Genomic DNA, 17,595 nt, shown 5'->3' with positions numbered 1-17,595 from the left:
AGTCTATTATTTAAGAAATGTTGCTTTTTCAGTATGCATACTTAATAAAACATTTAATCTGTTCATTTTAGATACGAGCCTTAAGGATGGTTTGTTCCATGAATTTAAGAAACATGGAAAGGTCACTTCTGTGCAAATCCATGGCGCTTCAGAGGAGCGTTATGGGCTTGTGTTCTTCCGCCAGCAAGAGGACCAAGAGAAAGCACTTGGAGCATCAAAGGGGAAGCTTTTTTTCGGCATGCAAATTGAAGTCACAGCCTGGAATGGCCCCGGTAAGTTCTGGTTTTTAACTATACAGCATCATAAACTGGAAACAACAACAGCAACAAAAACAAGATTCCAAAGTGCACTCACTGTATTTTTCAGAGACAGAAAGTGAGAACGAGTTTCGGCCCTTGGATGAGAGGATAGATGAGTTTCATCCAAAGGCCACACGGACATTATTCATTGGAAACCTGGAGAAGACCACCACTTACCATGACCTGCTTAACATCTTTCAGCGCTTTGGAGAAATAGTGGTAGGTTAATGTTGTGAAGTGGTTGGGAATCAGGTCGTATATACAGTGGTTACCATGCTGCACAGTTTGAATTGAGCATGCTTACTGACAACATATTTCTGTTTTCATTATTCTGCAAAGGATATTGACATTAAGAAGGTGAATGGAGCCCCCCAGTATGCCTTTCTACAATACTGCGACATTGCCAGTGTCTGTAAGGCCATAAAGAAGATGGATGGCGAGTACCTTGGTAACAACAGACTAAAGGTGAGGATTATCATGTTAATTTAATTTTAAATCTAGCCTTTACACCACAACCACATTCTTGTCTTTTACAACCACAGTAGTAGTATTTATGAGCAAGATTTGTATAAATTGTTCTTTAAGTTGTTTGATGTCGGATATACGGGAATGTCGCAGAGCCGAACGCAGGTGGAAGAAGGACAAGCTGCAGGTTTCATTTCAAATTTTAAAGGACCGCTGGTGCTCTTATCAAAATATTGCCAAAGAGTCCAAAAGAGAGTATCTGTCAAACATTATCACAGAAAACTGTAAGAACCCTCATGTGCTGTTCAGAACAATTGACTCTGTTTTGAATGTCCCACAGCCTGTATGTTTGGAAACATCCATTGTTGTGTGTAATAGTTTTCTGCACTTTTTCATTGATAAGGTTGTGTCCACAAGAGCTCTCATTTCTCCACCCACCTTTGACCCCTCTGTCTCTGTTTCTGGCCCAGCTGTGTTCAACAGATTTGAACTTGTGACTCTGTCACTGTTATTTAAACCATCAGTTTCCCCTCGCGATGTGCTCCCTCCCCACTTCTTTAAAGAAGTTTTTTCTACTATGGGCCAGTCGGTTCTGACCATTTTAAATAGCAGCCTGTCCTCTGGTGTTATCCCAGTAAGCTTCAAACATGCAGTAGTACAACCTTTGCTGAAGAAGCCTGGCTTAGATAGCACTGTTTTAGCAAATTTCAGGCCCTTCTCCAAGTTGCCTTTTATTTCTAAAATCCTGGAGAAAATTGTCTATGCACAACTAAAAACTTTCCTTGATGATCACAATATTATGGAGGTTTTTCAGTCTGGTTTTAAAACTTTGCATAGCACGGAAACTGCCCTTTTAAAAGGTTTTAATGACATTTTAATGGCAAATGATAGTGGCAACTATGTTGTTCTTGTCTTGCTCGACTTGACCGCTGCCTTTGACACTGTAGACCACAACATTTTGTTAAAACGTCTGCAGCAGCTAGTGGGCATTGGTGGTAGCGCCCTGGACTGGTTCAGGTCCTACTTAGCCGACAGGATTATGTGTGTTGGTCTTGGTGCCTGTGAATCCTCCTCCGCTCCGCTTTCATATGGGGTCCCACAGGGTTCAATTTTAGGACCCCTGCTTTTCTCCCTGTATATGCTTCCCCTAGGGTCTGTCCTCAGAAAACATGGTGTCGTTTTTCATTGCTATGCTGATGACAGCCAGATATATGTCCCCCTGAGTAAGAGCGATGCCTTTTCCCTCAAACCCCTGCTGTCATGTCTTGAAGATATCAAAGTCTGGATGGCCCTAAACTTTTTAAATTTTAATGAAAAAAAACAGAGGTGATGGTGTTTGGCCCCAGCGGCTCCTGTGTTTCCTCCCCTGTTGATCTGGGTCCTTTGGCAGTTTATGCAAAGTCTACTGTTACTAACTTGGGTTTTAAGATGGACAGTGATTTTAAATTGGACCGCCAAATTAGTGCAGTTGTAAAGTCAAGTTTCTTTCACCTCAGGCAGCTTGCGAAGGTGAAGCCTTTTCTTGCACATCAGCACTTTGAAGCAGTAATCCAGAGTTAGCCAGTCCTTCCTTGCACGTCTCCAGTTAGTCCAAAACACTGCCGCTCGTCTGCTAACTGGAGTACGAATGAGAGAGCACATTACACCCATCCTGGCCTCCCTCCACTGGCTGCCTCTGCACTTCAGAGTTCATTTTAAGATCCTTTTATTTGTTTTTAAATCTTTATATGACCTCGCCCCGCCCTACCTCTCTGAGCTTCTTCACCCCTGCGCCCCTGCTCGGTGCCCCAGGTCAGCTGATCAGCTGCTCTTTGAGGTACCGAGGTCCAAGCGAACGCTTAGAGGAGACCGTGCATTCTCCGTTGCTGCTCCAAAAATGTGGAACAATCTACCTCTGCACATCAGACAGGCCTCCTCACTGTCTGTTTTTAAAACCCACCTTAAAACCCACTTTTACTCACTGGCTTTTAACCCAGCATGAGACCTCGTTCTGTTTTTATTTGTTTTTATTTGTTTGTTGCTGTTTTTATTGTTTGTTTGTTTGTTTTTTGTTTTAACTGCTTTTTATTATCTCAGTGTTTTGTTGTTTTATGACCTCCTATGTACAGCACTTTGTTTCAGCTGTGGTTGTTTTAAAGCGCTTTATAAATAAAGTTGAGTTGAGTTGAGTTGGGATAAAACTATTGCAGTGTGATTCATTTTATCATTTCTTTTTCAGCTGGGCTTTGGAAAGAGTATGCCTACTACGTGTGTTTGGTTGGATGGATTGGCCTCAAATACAACTGAGCAGTTTCTTACTCGTCATTTCTGCCGCTATGGACATGTAGTCAAGGTAAGTCTGTTTATTTTCCCCCTCACAGTTGCCTATTGTTTACTTTCTGGCACCTTGGGACTCTATTTTCCTCTGTCTTCCGCAGGTTGTATTTGACAGAATGAAAGGAATGGCCCTTATCCTGTATAACAACATTGAATATGCACAAGCCGCTGTCAAAGACACAAAGGGCTGGAAGATAGGGGGCAGTAAAATCAAGGTAACTGAAACAAAGCTTTGCTATGAAATTTTGCAGTGTATTTTGTGTTCTCAATGCTTAAATAGGTCAAAAATTCCAGCAACACGTGTGGTATATAGCACAATTCTATTGTTCTATTTTTTATATACTACAAGTGTTGCTGGAATTTTGACCTCTTTAGACTCCTTTCCCTTCTCCACGTACCTTCTAAGTAAGTGAAGTTGCATCAGAAACCCCTACTCTGCTTCCACAGTGTTATCAACGCCTGACATGCTGTAAAAATTGCAACTTACCTTTCTTTTTTTCTTTGCTTCAGGTGGACTTTGCCAATCAGGAAAGCCAGATGGCTTTCTATCGTTCAATGCAGGCATCTGGCCAGGATATTCGAGACTTCTATGACATTCTCTCTGAAAGAAGGTTTGTGTTGTTTCCTTAAGGAATAATAATTATGCCTCAATTCCATTTAATGTTAAACCTAACATGATTGATGCCAAAGTATGATGACATTATAGCTTACTTTTTTGGGTTTATTTCTTGGCAGGGATGATCGACGAACTCAGTATGAGTTTCAAGCAGAAAGACAATATTACGAAAACGTACGAACGCCAGGAACATATACTGAAGATCCACGCCGCAAATACCCTGCCAGAAGTCGGGAGTTTTACACTGAATGGGATCCATATCAGGGAGATTACTATGATCCACAATACTTTGAAGACCCACGGGAATATCGGGAATACAGAGCTGACCCTTATGAACAGGACATTCGCAAATACAGCTATTTGCAACGGGAACGCGAAAGAGAGAGAGAGCGCTTTGAGACAGATCGTGGACGTGATCATGGGAGGAGGACCATTGAGCGTAGCCAAAGCCCATCTCACATTGCCTCTCGTCGTCCTGCCAGCCCTACTGCATCTCCTTCGCTCTCTGAGAGGATACCAAGTGATTCAGATCGCCGTATTTGTTGCCGATCTTCTGAAAGAAGTGGTAGCTGCAGTTCAATCTCCCCACCCAGATTTGAAAAACTTGAAAAGGCACGCACTGAAAGGTATAATAAAACGGACAAACTTGAGAAGGATCGAGTCTTCGAACTTGACAGAGGGACTTTGGTTGAGAAGGAGAAGCGGACTGGACGTAAAGATCGAGGGGACAAGGACAAAAGTGAGAAACAGAGGCTTAAGAAGCTCAAAGTTGCATCACCTATTCAGGCATGTGAGACAGAGCCAGAACTTGAAAGAGACGTCAGCCCTGAGGCTGTCCTTCGGATTAAAAACAGTAAAATTCCAAAGGAAGGCTCAAGCAAAGGAAGGTTAGACCTTCTGCCTTGTGTTGTGCAATTAACACGTGTTAAAGAAAAAGAAGGAAAATTAATTGGTCAGTCTATCCAAGAAAAGCAAATACCAAGAGGTGGGAGTGACAGTCCTAGATTGGCATCACCCTCAGCTGACCAGAGGAGTCCTCCATTCCGCTCAGACCCATCAAAAAGTGATATCTCTAAGCATGGAAAGGTGCCCAGAGACAAAAATATGCACAGTTTAGTGGAGGTTATTGACAAGGATGCTAAAATCAAATCCAAAAAACATGGAAAATCTGAAATGGGATTTGACAGTGGCATTTCTGTGGATATTGACCGTTTGGCTGCAAGGAAAAGGCGTTTTGAAGACTCTGGAAAAACTGATCGACAGAAGAGAACTAGTGAAGAGGATCTTGTTAGACCTGGACTTCATAAACTATGGAACAATTCTAAGGAGTCAGACTTGGATAAGAACCTTTTGATAAAAGGGATGCATAAAAAGGAGCACCACAAGGATAAATGTTTCCGGATGATTTCAGTTAGCAGTCCAAAAGATGGACGAGACTGTGAAAGCAACTCTGTAGGCTTTTCTCTGGAGCAGCAGTCACAGCTTGGGGAGCTGCCTGAAGATTCTACAGATCAATTAAACTCTCCCTACCTTAAAATGGATTTAGAAGGTTCAAAAACTGAAAACAGCTCCAGTCTCACAAAGATGTCAGATGATGGCAGTCTTGATTTGGATGAATTAAAAGAACAACAGAAACAGGTGTTGTCTGAAAATGAACAAGGGAGAGGGAAGTGCAGAGACTCTGATGACGGAGATGAACACTTTGTGCACATTGACCAGAATATTTGCACAAAACAAGTTGATCAGAGTCGATGGCTCCGACCCAAGCTTGGCAATCCTGATAAGTTGCTCAAGTTTGAAAACCCAGCAAGTAATGACACTCATGACTTTGAGAAGGATTATATCATGCATGATGTTCCAAAACCAATTCAGGATATGGCCAGTGGTGACTTCTCTTCCAGTAAACGAAAGAAATTAGAGAATTTTGACTTTGAAATTGTCACTGGAAAAAGAGAACGGAATTTTCCAAGTTCCCAAAAGCTGAATGAAGACATTTATCAAAGTCTAACATCCTCAATAGGACATGGTCACTTTTCTGCAAATGAGGAAGATGAAACTGCCCAGATTTCTTTGTCAGTTATAAACAAAGACAGAAAATCTTCTCCAACAACAGACGAGAAATTTTCACACACAGAGTCATTGAAAAACAGTTTGGGCCTTACAGCCACACATTTTCAGTCTTCTGACAGTGAGCTCACAAAGCTTAAGACAACCTTGCTTGGATGTGATGAGGAGTTAATGCAACGTTGGGAAAGACGGATAAAATCTGATTCACTTAGGATGGAAATGACTTTCCCAAGTGATATTGCAAAACCTGAAACCATCCGTAAACGCCTTGGCCAGGATTTGGAACCTGGAGAAGTGCAGACTGATTCAGATGATGATGGAGAAAACAAACACATCTCTCCCAAGTCAAATAGTTCCTTGTCTTATATGCTCAGGGAACGTGACGAGAGGATGACAGATCTGAAGCTTTCGGGCTCATTGGAGAAGAATAAGTTTTATTCTTTTGCATTAGATAAAACTATAACTCCTGATACTAAAGCACTCCTTGAAAGAGCCAAGACACTGTATTCTTCCAGGGAAGATAATTGGTCCTTTCTTCCCTCACGCTTTCCAACCTCCCACAGCTGTTCAGATAAGGACAAGGTAGAGTTAGCACCTCGACCTATTCCTTCGTGGTATAAGAAAAAGATTCGTACTGACTCTGTTGAAAAGCTACATGATAAAAAGGAGGAACTTAAGCCACAAGACCAAGAGCGACAGGACCTGTTTGCCTCTCGCTTTTTGCACAGCTCAATCTTTGAACAAGATTCTCGGCGACTGCAGCATCTTGAACGTAAAGACCAAGACTTGGAAACTGGAGTTGGTAGGCCTTTTGCTAAGCCAGGTGCTACTGAGGCACAGCCTGAAGCTGGACTAAGTGATATGCCTCAAGAGCCCATAGTGCTTTTCCATAGTCGGTTTTTGGAGCTTCAACAACAAAAGGACAAGGACCACACCCCACCTGATACTGAAAATGATTCGTTGGTGGTGGAGATTAGAAGAGACGAAGGGCAGAATTGTGATAATGAGCTGTCTGATAAGGAATCTGAGCCTGTACTCAAGGTTGATGACAAATCAGCCAGCCCCCCATTAACCTTGTCAGTTTCACCATTTGTTCCTTCGCCAAAAGAAATGTCATCACCAGAAAAGAAGGAAATTTTAACTCCATCATCAGATCAACCTGCATCATTTGTCAAAGAAGAGAAAGTAGAGCCAGTTCTTGAGATATCTCCATCTAATTATTTTCCTATGGAAGACTTCAAACCTGTTGCTCCTAAGCTAACCATAACTCCTCCACCTGTCCTTTCAGAGCCAGAAAATGAAATGGAAACAAAAGTAGAGTTAATTGAACCCAAAGCAAAACTCGGAGATAGTTTGGCAGTGGAACATAATTCTCTTGTGGAAGATAAACCTCCCACTCCTGGTGCTTCCCTAAGTGGTTTTGAGAGAGAGACTGCAGAATTCTCTTACTCTGACTACCCAAAGATTGAAGAAAAATCTGAAATAATTAAGACAGAACCTAAAATAGAAAATCTGGAGACAAAACACTTTGAGGATTCTCAGAAAACTGAGACAGAAGGTGAGGTATGTATGCCAGAGCTAGAGGCTGAAATTAAACCAGTACCAAACCGCAGACAGCCCAAGAGTAAAAGGGCAAAACCACTGTCAGTATTACGTACATCACAGCCATCCCAAATTGTTGCCACTGAGAAACCTGCAACACGAAAGAGTGAACGAATTGACAGAGAGAAACTCAAAAGGGCCTCATCTCCTCGGGCAGAAGTACCAAAAGCATCAATTGAGTCCAAAGCCACATCCAAGTCACCAATTCATGCATCAGATTCTGAGCAAAATCTTGAGTCGAGTTTGATCCATGGCAGAACACGTCGCAGGAATGTACGATCAGTTTACGCCACACTACATGAAGATGACCAAGCTGGTAAAGAGGTGGTGGAGTCATCACGCTCTATGCGCAAACGTGGTGTGGATAAAGAGCCAATGCAGCAAGATGTTCCAATTCCATCCACCAATACAAGGCGAGGACGCCCACCTAAAAGAGGGGTCAAACGAGGTGAAGATTTATCACCAGTTAAGGGGGATCAGCATAAAATGATGGAAGAAGACACAGAGGTCAAAGAAACCTCCACTACTGTAGAGGTTGTAAAAGCCTCTGAAGGATGGCGTTCACCCCGCACACAGAAAGGGCAACAAACGCAACTAACTTCATCTGCTCCAGGTAACAAGAAAGGAGGTAGAATAGACAAACAGTCTGGGAGCACTACAATGATAGCTGAACAAGCTGATTTGGCAAGTCATGATGAGTCAGAACTTAATCCTAAAGCTGATTCTGAACTGTTTGTGAAGCTATCAGAAAAGGCAGAAAACGCAAGCTCACCAGTGCACAGAAAGGAAAAAGACTTAAAAGATTCTGGTGGAAAGAAATGTGCTGATGCGGATATTGAAAAGGTAGACACCAGCGCCACTGAAAGGAGACAACTGCCTGAAAAGTGTGTTAAGATGAAAACACCAAGGCTGAAAAGAAATACCAAGCAGGTCACTGAAGATAAATCACACAGCTTAAAAAATCTTGAGATCCGTGTAAGTGTTGATGATGTGAAAGGTTTACTTCGTTCAGAGGAAGATGAGCCAGAGTCATTTGAAGCTCCCACTATTACAAAAACCAAGACAATAGTACAAGACAATAATGAAACAAAGATTATAGGCTTTCCAAAAGAATCAAAAGAATTTGATGCACAGGAACAAGAAGACACCCTATCAGAACCTGAACTTCCTACTGATCCAGCGGCTCTCTTAGCACGGCAGATGGAACTAGAGCAGGCAGTTGAAAATATTGCCAAACTTACCGTTGAGCAACCTCCTCGACCATATAAGGAACAACCTTCAGAGCAACCTACCATATTGCCTCCTGTTGTAGTTGAGCCAGAAGCTGAGGTTGAGGAGAAGCGAGCTAATCCTGCAAGTGAAACTGAACTTGCAGCTGCTATTGATTCCATTACAGCAGAAGAAACATGTGCAGATACAGATAGTTTCACAGCTCCTCCTACTTACACTGCTCTTATTCCTACCCCTGAGTCCTTGACTTCCCCCTCCTCCAACGAAATTATGGAACCTGAAACACACATGGTGATCAACAATATTCTTGCTGCGGACTCAGACGATGGTCCTCTGACACCCAGCCCAAAGGGGCTAATGTCGGAGCCTAAGGTAGCTGAGGATACCCCTCTTCTTGAAACACCCAAGAAAACAAGCAGAGTTAGAGCCAAAACCCCGAAAAAGTCAAGAAGTCGTAAAGGTGCAGCTAATAAAAAAGTGGATGCTGCTGAAGAGGTTTCACAACCTTCTCCAGTCAAGTTACCAGAATCAATTCCAGAAGACCCAGAAACCATCAATTCAAAAGCAGTTACTGTTACAGCTGGGGCAACTGCAGCAGCTTCTGTGGTCACTGCTGTTGCAACTTGTAGGCGTGATGTCACAAGTGCTATAACTGTAGACACGCCCAAAGAGGCAGAACAGCCTGAAGTTGAACAGCCGGTACCCAAGGAATCTGCATTTCATTCAGGCACAAGCAACATCTCCAGTAATAAAAAGCATCCCCAGGCAGAAGAACCACCTACCCCTACCCTTGCTCCTGCCCGCCCACAACCTGTATCCCAGTTCAGTGTACCCCTGCTGCGGCCTGCCAAAATGCCACTTTCGCCAGACTGGCCTCCTAGAACTGAGGAAAGTAGAGTCTATGTTGCTCCTTCTTGTCACGTCACAGTGGTAACTCCTTCTCCACCAGCATCAACTGCACTTGGAACCCCTTCAACGAATCCCCCCATGCCTCCTGACACAAAGGCCTCAGATATTGACCCTAGTTCCAGTACCTTAAGGAAAATCCTAATGGAACCGAAATATGTGTCTGCATCAAATAGCAATTCTATTCCTACCACTATGGTGACGTCTGCACTGTCAGATCCTTCACGGATGTCAGAGAATGAAAATCCCTTTGATACAGTGAGTTCAAGACAGCTACATCACGAAGAGAGACCGCCTTTACCCCCACAGCCGATGCACCATAAACCCTTTCCATTGACAGAGTCCCAACAGAACTGTGGAGAGAAGACCCAGCATACAGTTATTTCTCCTGCTACCTCAGTAATAAGTCGAATTCCAATGCCTTATGATACAGAGGAAACTCCTCGAATTTCACTAAGCAACCGAAGCATTGGGCTGTCCATTCCCAAGCAAAAATTCAGATCAAACTCTAATGAGAATAATCGCTATCATGGCATGGATATTGCAGAAGATGGAACTAGAGGACGCTCTGTTGTTGAGACCACTCCCTATAATACAGGCTCAAGTCCTGGCCTAAGGGTCAATACATCAGAGGGTGTTGTTGTTTTGAGTTATTCCGGTCAGAAAACCGAAGGACCTCACAGGATGAGAGCCAAAATTAGTCAAATTCCTCAAGCCAGTGCGGGTGATATAGAGTTTCAGCAATCTGTGTCCAAATCTTCGATAAAACAAGACCCACTCATCACATCATCCCAGTCGCCTACCCCAAAAGTAGCCCCAACTGCTACAGCCTATGGGCACACAGGAGTTCTCTTGACAGGCCAGTCGTATAACTCTCAACCTGTCATTTCCAGTACAAAGCAGGAGAGTCTTGGGTGTGACAAATCTGAAGCCCCGTATCACACAACATCCCAGGGTGGTGTCGTAAAGATGTACCAGCAGCCAGTTAGTTCACCTCAAGTCTTGATGTACAACCAAGCTGTGATTCAGCAGCAGCATGGCAAGAGAGGACTGGGGTCTGAACCTCTCCCAAAAAAGATGGACATTGGCAAAGCTGTTCAGCAGTCTAACCTGAGCCCAGTCATGAGTCCACACCACCCATCACTGTCTGGAACCCGCATGAGCCCCAGCCCTAGCATCCCAACTGATCGGTCAGCTCTACACCTAAAGCAAGAACCTCAGTCCCCACGAACAGCTGTTCACTCCCCCTCACACTTTGTCAAAGCCTGTCCTCCTAGCAGTTCTCCGAGAGGAACTTCTGTTGTTCTAGGTCATGGCATGCCGCCAATGTCTACATATCATTCTGGTATGCATCACCCACACTCAGAACAGTCCTCTGTCATAATTCAGCCTCACAGTGTCACTCAGGCAATGGCTCATGAAGCCAGGATGAACACCCCACCAATGTCTGGGATGAACTATGGAAGGCGAGGTGACTCCCTGTCTTCCTCCCACCCAGGGCCTTCACAGCGCTCAAACACGCCGCAACCTAATGTCATCCGAGATTTGGTCCTGCAGTCTCATTCAAGTCCCCAGGGGTCAGTATCAAGTGGTGGTGGCAGCAGTGTAAGTGAAGAAGACCCCAGACACTTTAACCAAACCCTTAGTAGACCCTCCGTGCCCCAGCTCCAATCGGATGTAATGATGATTCACAGTGATCACAGAGGGCTCCACCCAAGCATACGCATGGATCAGTACAGAGATATGCACCAGCGCATCCTCATGCACCAGCAACTGGGAGAGCAGGCTGCTGTAGAAGCAAGACAGTCACGTACCTCAGAGACTGGAACGTCTTCAAGCAACATCTCTGGGCCATCAAAGAGTCCTATTGTGGGAAAGAGCATTGACCTCTCTGCAAAAGAATCTCTCAAACCACTAGAAGGAAAACTGATACATCCAACAACCAACGAAAGTAGAATAAGAGGAGTCCATGCATCTTCTCCTGTCCTGGTCTCTCCTCACCCACATGGGGTTCAGCTGATGCATCCAGGAGGGGCAGGCTCCTTTCCAGTGTACCGGGATATGCGGGGCTTTCCATCGCAGTTTCCAGGACATCCTTCATCAGGACACAACCTGGCTAACCAAGGCATTACATCTTCACAGGTCACTTGATATGTTTGTGTTATTGACATTTTGCAAATATTTCAGCATTTTAGAATATATTATTGTATTTTACAGATCGTATACACATACAAAATATGCATAACTTTATTTGTTTGTTATGTATTCTCTTAATCAGGTCCCTCCAGAGTCTGAGCTGGGTCACAGGGGTAAAATGTCTCAGTCACATGGGGGAGGAAGTGATTCCAAGCCTGAGAGTTCCCATCTTCGCCATGCTACCTCTACGGACCTCTCACACATTTCCCGAATATCACGGGATACAGTCTCCCCCTCCTACCAGTCTCCAATGACATCCCCCATGAGTCTTACTCACAAGCCAGATCTGTCTCTACAGAAAGGCCCTCCAGCCTTCCTGCCAACACCTCCGCCAGCAATACCATCATCAAGTTCTCTGCATCCACGGCCCGATGCTAAGCTGGAGCATTCGGGACATCGTTCCGTTGACATGGTGCAGCTTTTGACGGTAGGAAGACAGATTGAACATACATGGAATATGTTTTCTAGACAATACCAAAGAGAAAAATACGTCTGAAAACCATTTTCTGTTTTTGTTTTACAGAAATATCCTATTGTATGGCAAGGTCTGTTGGCACTGAAGAACGACCAGGCTGCTGTCCAGTTACACTTTGTTTCTGGCAACACCATACTGGCCCAGCGCTCTCTGCCGCCCCCAGAGGGAGGTCCTCTTCTCCGTATTGTCCAGAGGATGAGGCTTGAGGCTTCCCAGCTGGACAGTGTGGCACGCAGAATGACTGTGAGTATTTTGGTTCTTACTACCTCTGAAAAGCTGGTTCTAAAGTTTGGATGAGCATATTTAACAAGATTAATCAAATGGAGACTTGCACATGCATGGATTTTAGCCAACATCTGTGGGATATGATATGTTTACATTTCTGATAAAGACTTATCATTGATGGCAGGTGGAGAATGACTACTGTTTGCTACTGGCTCTACCCTGTGGTCGAGACCAAGAAGATGTCCTTGGTCAAACCCAAGCCTTGAAAAGTGGCTTCATCACCTACCTGCAAGCTAAACAGGCAGCTGGCATTATCAACGTGCCCAACCCTGGCTCTAATCAGGTCAGTGGTCTTGAAACTTTATTTGTTTTACCTTTCTTTTTAAATTGTACCTGTGTTTTACAGTTAAATATATAGATTTAGTTTTGTCTCATGTTATTTTCATCTTTTAATTCACAGCCAGCTTATGTGGTGCAGATTTTCCCTCCGTGTGAATTCTCAGAGAGCCACCTTTCGCAGCTGGCCCCGGACCTTCTCAACAGCATCTCCAGCATTTCCCCTCACCTCATGATTGTCATTGCCTCTGTTTAATTACCTCCATTTTTTCCCTGAACAAAGCCAACACCAGCCCTTTTGGACTCATCCAGTTTTGTAAACTGGAATTGCCTCATATCTTTTATGAGTTTGACTTTTTTTAAAAATCTAATTTAGCATGCACTCACTTTTTCTCCCTCACTTCACCAAGTCCTTAAGTCACTCAATGACATCGAATTCCAAAAACTGAACCTTTACAGAGAGGATCTGAAGGGTCGAACAAGGATTTTTGATGATCATTTCTGATTTCTCATTTCATTTTTGCCATTTTTGGAGGTGTTGTGCATAGCCTTTTCTAATTCATAGCACCCACAAAGCTATGGATTGAGACCTTCCTATGGGATATTTTTTACCTTCAAAAAAGTGATTGTGATTTTTTTTTTTTTTAAAAAAAAAAAAAAGACAAAGGATATGAGAAGTCATTGCACTATGTTAAGGAAAAAATTGTGAACTCTGTACAGATTTGAGTGTAAAATGATATGTTATGGAATCATTCTCGTGATCAGCCATGCTTGTGCAAGATAAAAGAAAATCATTGCCTGGAAAATGATCAAGAATCATTTCAGCCTGATCAATCATACTGCTTTTGCTCCTTCACCATCAGCCAACTTCTACATCATTTCCGGACTCAACTCTCCATCCCGAAGTGTTCCCTGCCCCAGGAACTCGTGAGGGGACGTTTAGAGTTGTACAGTTTACACTCAATGCCTCAACAGGGGACTATATAAAAATATTTAATTTGTTTATTTTTGTTTGCATCTTCTTTAAGCCTAAGGGTATTGTGGACAATTGTGAAACTGTAAATATTATAAATATTTAAAGACTGAAGCAATGTGGAGAGACCAAGTGAATTATTTTACAAGACAGATCATCAAATGTTTTTTTTTTTCTTTGGGTAGGGGCAAGAAGGGGAAGGATCTGTGCAGGATCCAGGAGTGATATTCACAAAAAAATATTTTTAAAATTGATTCTGTGCCAAAATGTCTTTTTCAAACGCTCAACACACGCAATGTATCTAAAACAAAAATTGATCAGAACCTATTTTCATATGTGACTTTGTATTTTGCCACTCAGAGGGCAGACTTGATTCCTTTTTTTTGGTATTGGTCATCAACCCAACTCTGTTACTACAGTGCTTTTTACATTATGAAGTTGTATCCTCATTTTGAAGGAACCATTGTATTGTAGGGGTCGCATTTCTGTTTGTTTTCCTGTTCTCCTTCTCCCTGATGTGGTCCTTTACTGCCCCCTGCTGTCTGAAAATCATCCTCTTGCATATTAAGGACTGCATCCTGAGGTCATTTAAGCCGTGACTTCATGACAGATGTGCTATAGCATGCTTTATTTTTAAATCTTAAAGGGTAAACTGAAATCATAAAGGCAAAGAATGTGACTTGAACTTGACATCATGCCGCTAATGGATGTGTTGATCATCTGTCTCCATTCCTCCCCTTAACTGTCTCCTCGAGCCAAGCTGTAAATACTAATGTCCTTAATCTGTGCTCTTGTGTATTTTTCCCCTTTATAATTGTCTTTCTTCAGGGTCCTTATTTTTGTTTTGTGCAACAAAACAAAGCAGTCTGAAAGAGACAGGAGATGAGGTGTGTAATACCGATGCTGAAAGTAAAACCATGCTTGTCAGTTTTGTGGTGTAAATATTTCTATGACTGCAAGCTGAATACTCTCATGGTTATGTTGAAGGCACTTATAATTTTTGATAAGCAAATGAGAAGAAAATTAAAAAAAAACAAAAAACTTAAAACGGTGATTAATATGAAAACTGTCTTTTGATCAATCTTCATTTTGAGTGTATTTTGCTGTTCCTCCATGAGGACATTTTAAACTGTAAAATAAATGGTTGTTTAACTTACTTCTGAAGATCATTAAATGGTCCGTCACTCTTTGGTTTGTGTTTATGACTCGCCTTTAGAAACTGAAGTTATTTTGATGCACTGACTGATGAGGAAAGATTTATGAAGATTTATTAATTTATCTTCACTGTGGGTTTAGAAAAAAAAAAGACTTGCATCGCTGTAATATAAAATCTGCAAGCTAATCTGTTCACTGTCTTCAGGTTTTGTGCTTCTGCAACTTGGAACAGTTTAAATAGTGAAAATACTAAACAGCTCCTCAGAATCAGTGCTGCAGTCCATTCAGCAGTCAGAAGATGTCAGTATCTGCCTAAACTACACTGCTAAGGACCAAGCTGTGACACAGCTTTGTGAAGCAAATCAGGCCACCGCAGAAATCAATTGTCTTTTCAATTTGCCATGAAAATGATTTGTTCTTTGAAATTTGGATCTTGCCTTCATCCTGATTTGACTGCATATCCCTGGAGCATCGTTAGTATCACTAAATCTGAATGTGTTAAAGGTAAATGTGCACTCTTTGAAGCAGAGACACCTTTTCTTAGATCAGTGGTTCTCAAACTTTTTCTGTCGTGCCCCTTCAGAGGCCAAAAAAGGTCATGCCCCCCCACCCAACCTACAATTTCTTTATCAGTCATTAACAGTATTTGGGGAAGTAACTATCGATTCTTGCTGAATTTTAGTGAAATAAAGGTCAGCATGATCACGTCAGCAAGCTCTGTTTTTTTATGTTACTGTGTCAGTAACATCCGTGGCCAGAGGCATTATGTATTCAGGATATCTGTCTGTCCAATCCATGCACGATGGTTGTCAAGACTATGTATGTCTTTCTCGTGAATGCTGATTATCTCAAGAACGCCATGATATAGTTTTTTCAAATCCGGCACAAAAGTTCACCTGGACTCAACGATGAACTGATAAGATTTTGATAGTCAAAGGTCAAGGTCAGTGTGACCTTGTATCCCTATCATTCTTGTTAATGTATAATCTCAAGAACACTTTGAGGGAATTTCTTAAAACTTGGCGCAAACGTCCACTTTGAGTCAGGGATTAGACTTTGGTGGTCAAAGGCCACTGTGACCTTGTGAAAGTCTGATTCTTGTGAGCAGAACATCTCAAGAAAGCCTTCAGGTAGTTTTCTTAAATTTGGCACAAACCTTCACTTGGACTCAAGAATGAACTGATTAGAATTTGGTGGTGGTGGTTAGGTGGTCGGAGGTCAAAGGTCACTGTGACCTCACAAAACATGTTTTTGGCCATAACTCAAGATTTCATACGTACATCATGACAAAATTTCACACAAATGTCTAATACAATAAGATGAGGAGGTGATGGCATTTTATATTCAGAAGGTCGACTTCACTGTGACATCATAATGTTCTGCAAAAACACTTGACAGGCCGTTTCTCAGGGCCATAACTAAGGAACAGAGTGGAAGACATTTGGCTAGATACTAAACTGGTGACACTAATCTTAGGTGTCCACCTTGAAACTGTGCTGATTGTATAGATCTTATGTGCTGCTGGGTTGAAGATGGGTGTGAAGCATCCATGTTTTAGAATTTGTAGCTTCTTTGCAGCAACATGTGAAGCATTGTCAAATGTATTATCAACCTTGTTCAATATTTTCCCCCTAGTCATCCAAGCCCTACCTGAAGTGACTCTGTGCCCCCTTCCCAAAGGGGGCCCGCCACAGTTTGAGAACCACTGGCTTACACCTTGAAAATACCTCTAAGCAAGTACAACATTTGTCTTTGATTGACTTGTATTGTTTGACGCTAGCAAGACCTGGGTTTAATTCTGTTCTGACACAGAGGGAATTGTGTGCATAAACATGTCTGTCTTGGTCAGGGAAGTAATAGGATGCAGGGGTTTGCTGTCTTACTGCATCAGTGCTGTGATGCATATTGAGAATGCATGTTCAGGTCACTCTTTGCTTACACAATATAATGATGGAATTGGCATAAAAAAGTAGTATGCAGTAAATATAAAAAGCATACATTATTATCAAGCCTCACATTCAAGCACCGTGTCAAATATTTATGAATTGACAAAACGTCATTGTCAGTGGAATATATAAAAATGTGTTTGTCACTCAGTTTTTAAAGTGGTAATCAAATGGCTATGGAGCGTGACAAATGAGCACCACTGCTGTCAAAGCTGCAGTTATAAACTCATCCCTGAGGCAAACATCTCCATGGTTTCAGGAATTTTAGGACTGTGGCTTGAACATTAGGGTTTCCGGCTGCACCCGTCAAATTCAAGAGTACGCTAGCAGACAGATTCCCCAGAGGGAGGCCTATGGGGATTTAGTGGTGATTGGAATTCTATTTGGGAACATTTGGTGGTCAGGGCTGCAGGATCTTTCTTTATTTTTGCAAGTATTCCTCAGAGTGCAATTAATTACTATCAAATGCAGGCAGCCTCTGAAGAGACACCAGCTTACTGTATTTAGTTTATAGTGAATGTCTTAATATTACTTATCAAAATATATTTATGGAACAAAACAACCGTCTGTAATGCTTTATGAACTGTTATTTTCCATCTTCTTCCCACAAGGCTGATACAGTAGATCAAGATTTCCCATAAAAAAAAGGATGACATTGAGGAACACCAGCTGCAGCAGGATAAGCTGGTGATTGAGCAACCAAAGGAGGGTAGAGGGCCATACCCATGCTTTTCTCATTTTCTCTCTCCTGTCATTATGCCTACAGTAGAAAGAAAGGAGTGTGACCA

The 17,595-nt window shown here is 42.5% G+C and overlaps 1 protein-coding gene across 2 annotated transcripts in view; it reads left to right on the top strand.

Annotated features, from left to right (window-relative positions):
* The window catches only part of spen (spen family transcriptional repressor), a 29,813-nt gene extending 14,920 nt beyond the window's left edge, over window positions 1–14,893 (top strand). For both annotated transcript variants that reach the window (XM_050064219.1, XM_050064220.1), the window contains 11 exons: window positions 72–272; window positions 367–518; window positions 639–764; window positions 2,983–3,096; window positions 3,182–3,295; window positions 3,591–3,691; window positions 3,816–11,643; window positions 11,780–12,124; window positions 12,221–12,415; window positions 12,582–12,740; window positions 12,858–14,893. In XM_050064219.1, coding sequence (XP_049920176.1) covers window positions 72–272; window positions 367–518; window positions 639–764; window positions 2,983–3,096; window positions 3,182–3,295; window positions 3,591–3,691; window positions 3,816–11,643; window positions 11,780–12,124; window positions 12,221–12,415; window positions 12,582–12,740; window positions 12,858–12,989 — 9,467 coding nt within the window. In that variant the 3' untranslated portion in view covers window positions 12,990–14,893. The remainder of the gene's footprint in view (window positions 1–71; window positions 273–366; window positions 519–638; window positions 765–2,982; window positions 3,097–3,181; window positions 3,296–3,590; window positions 3,692–3,815; window positions 11,644–11,779; window positions 12,125–12,220; window positions 12,416–12,581; window positions 12,741–12,857) is intronic.
* The last annotated feature ends 2,702 nt before the right edge of the window (window positions 14,894–17,595 follow it).

The sequence above is a fragment of the Epinephelus moara genome, chromosome 16, assembly GCF_006386435.1.
Source record: "Epinephelus moara isolate mb chromosome 16, YSFRI_EMoa_1.0, whole genome shotgun sequence".
Taxonomy (NCBI): Eukaryota; Metazoa; Chordata; class Actinopteri; order Perciformes; family Serranidae; genus Epinephelus; species Epinephelus moara.
Note: the sequence above shows the minus strand (reverse complement) of the source record. Positions and strands in the feature narration are given on the sequence as shown.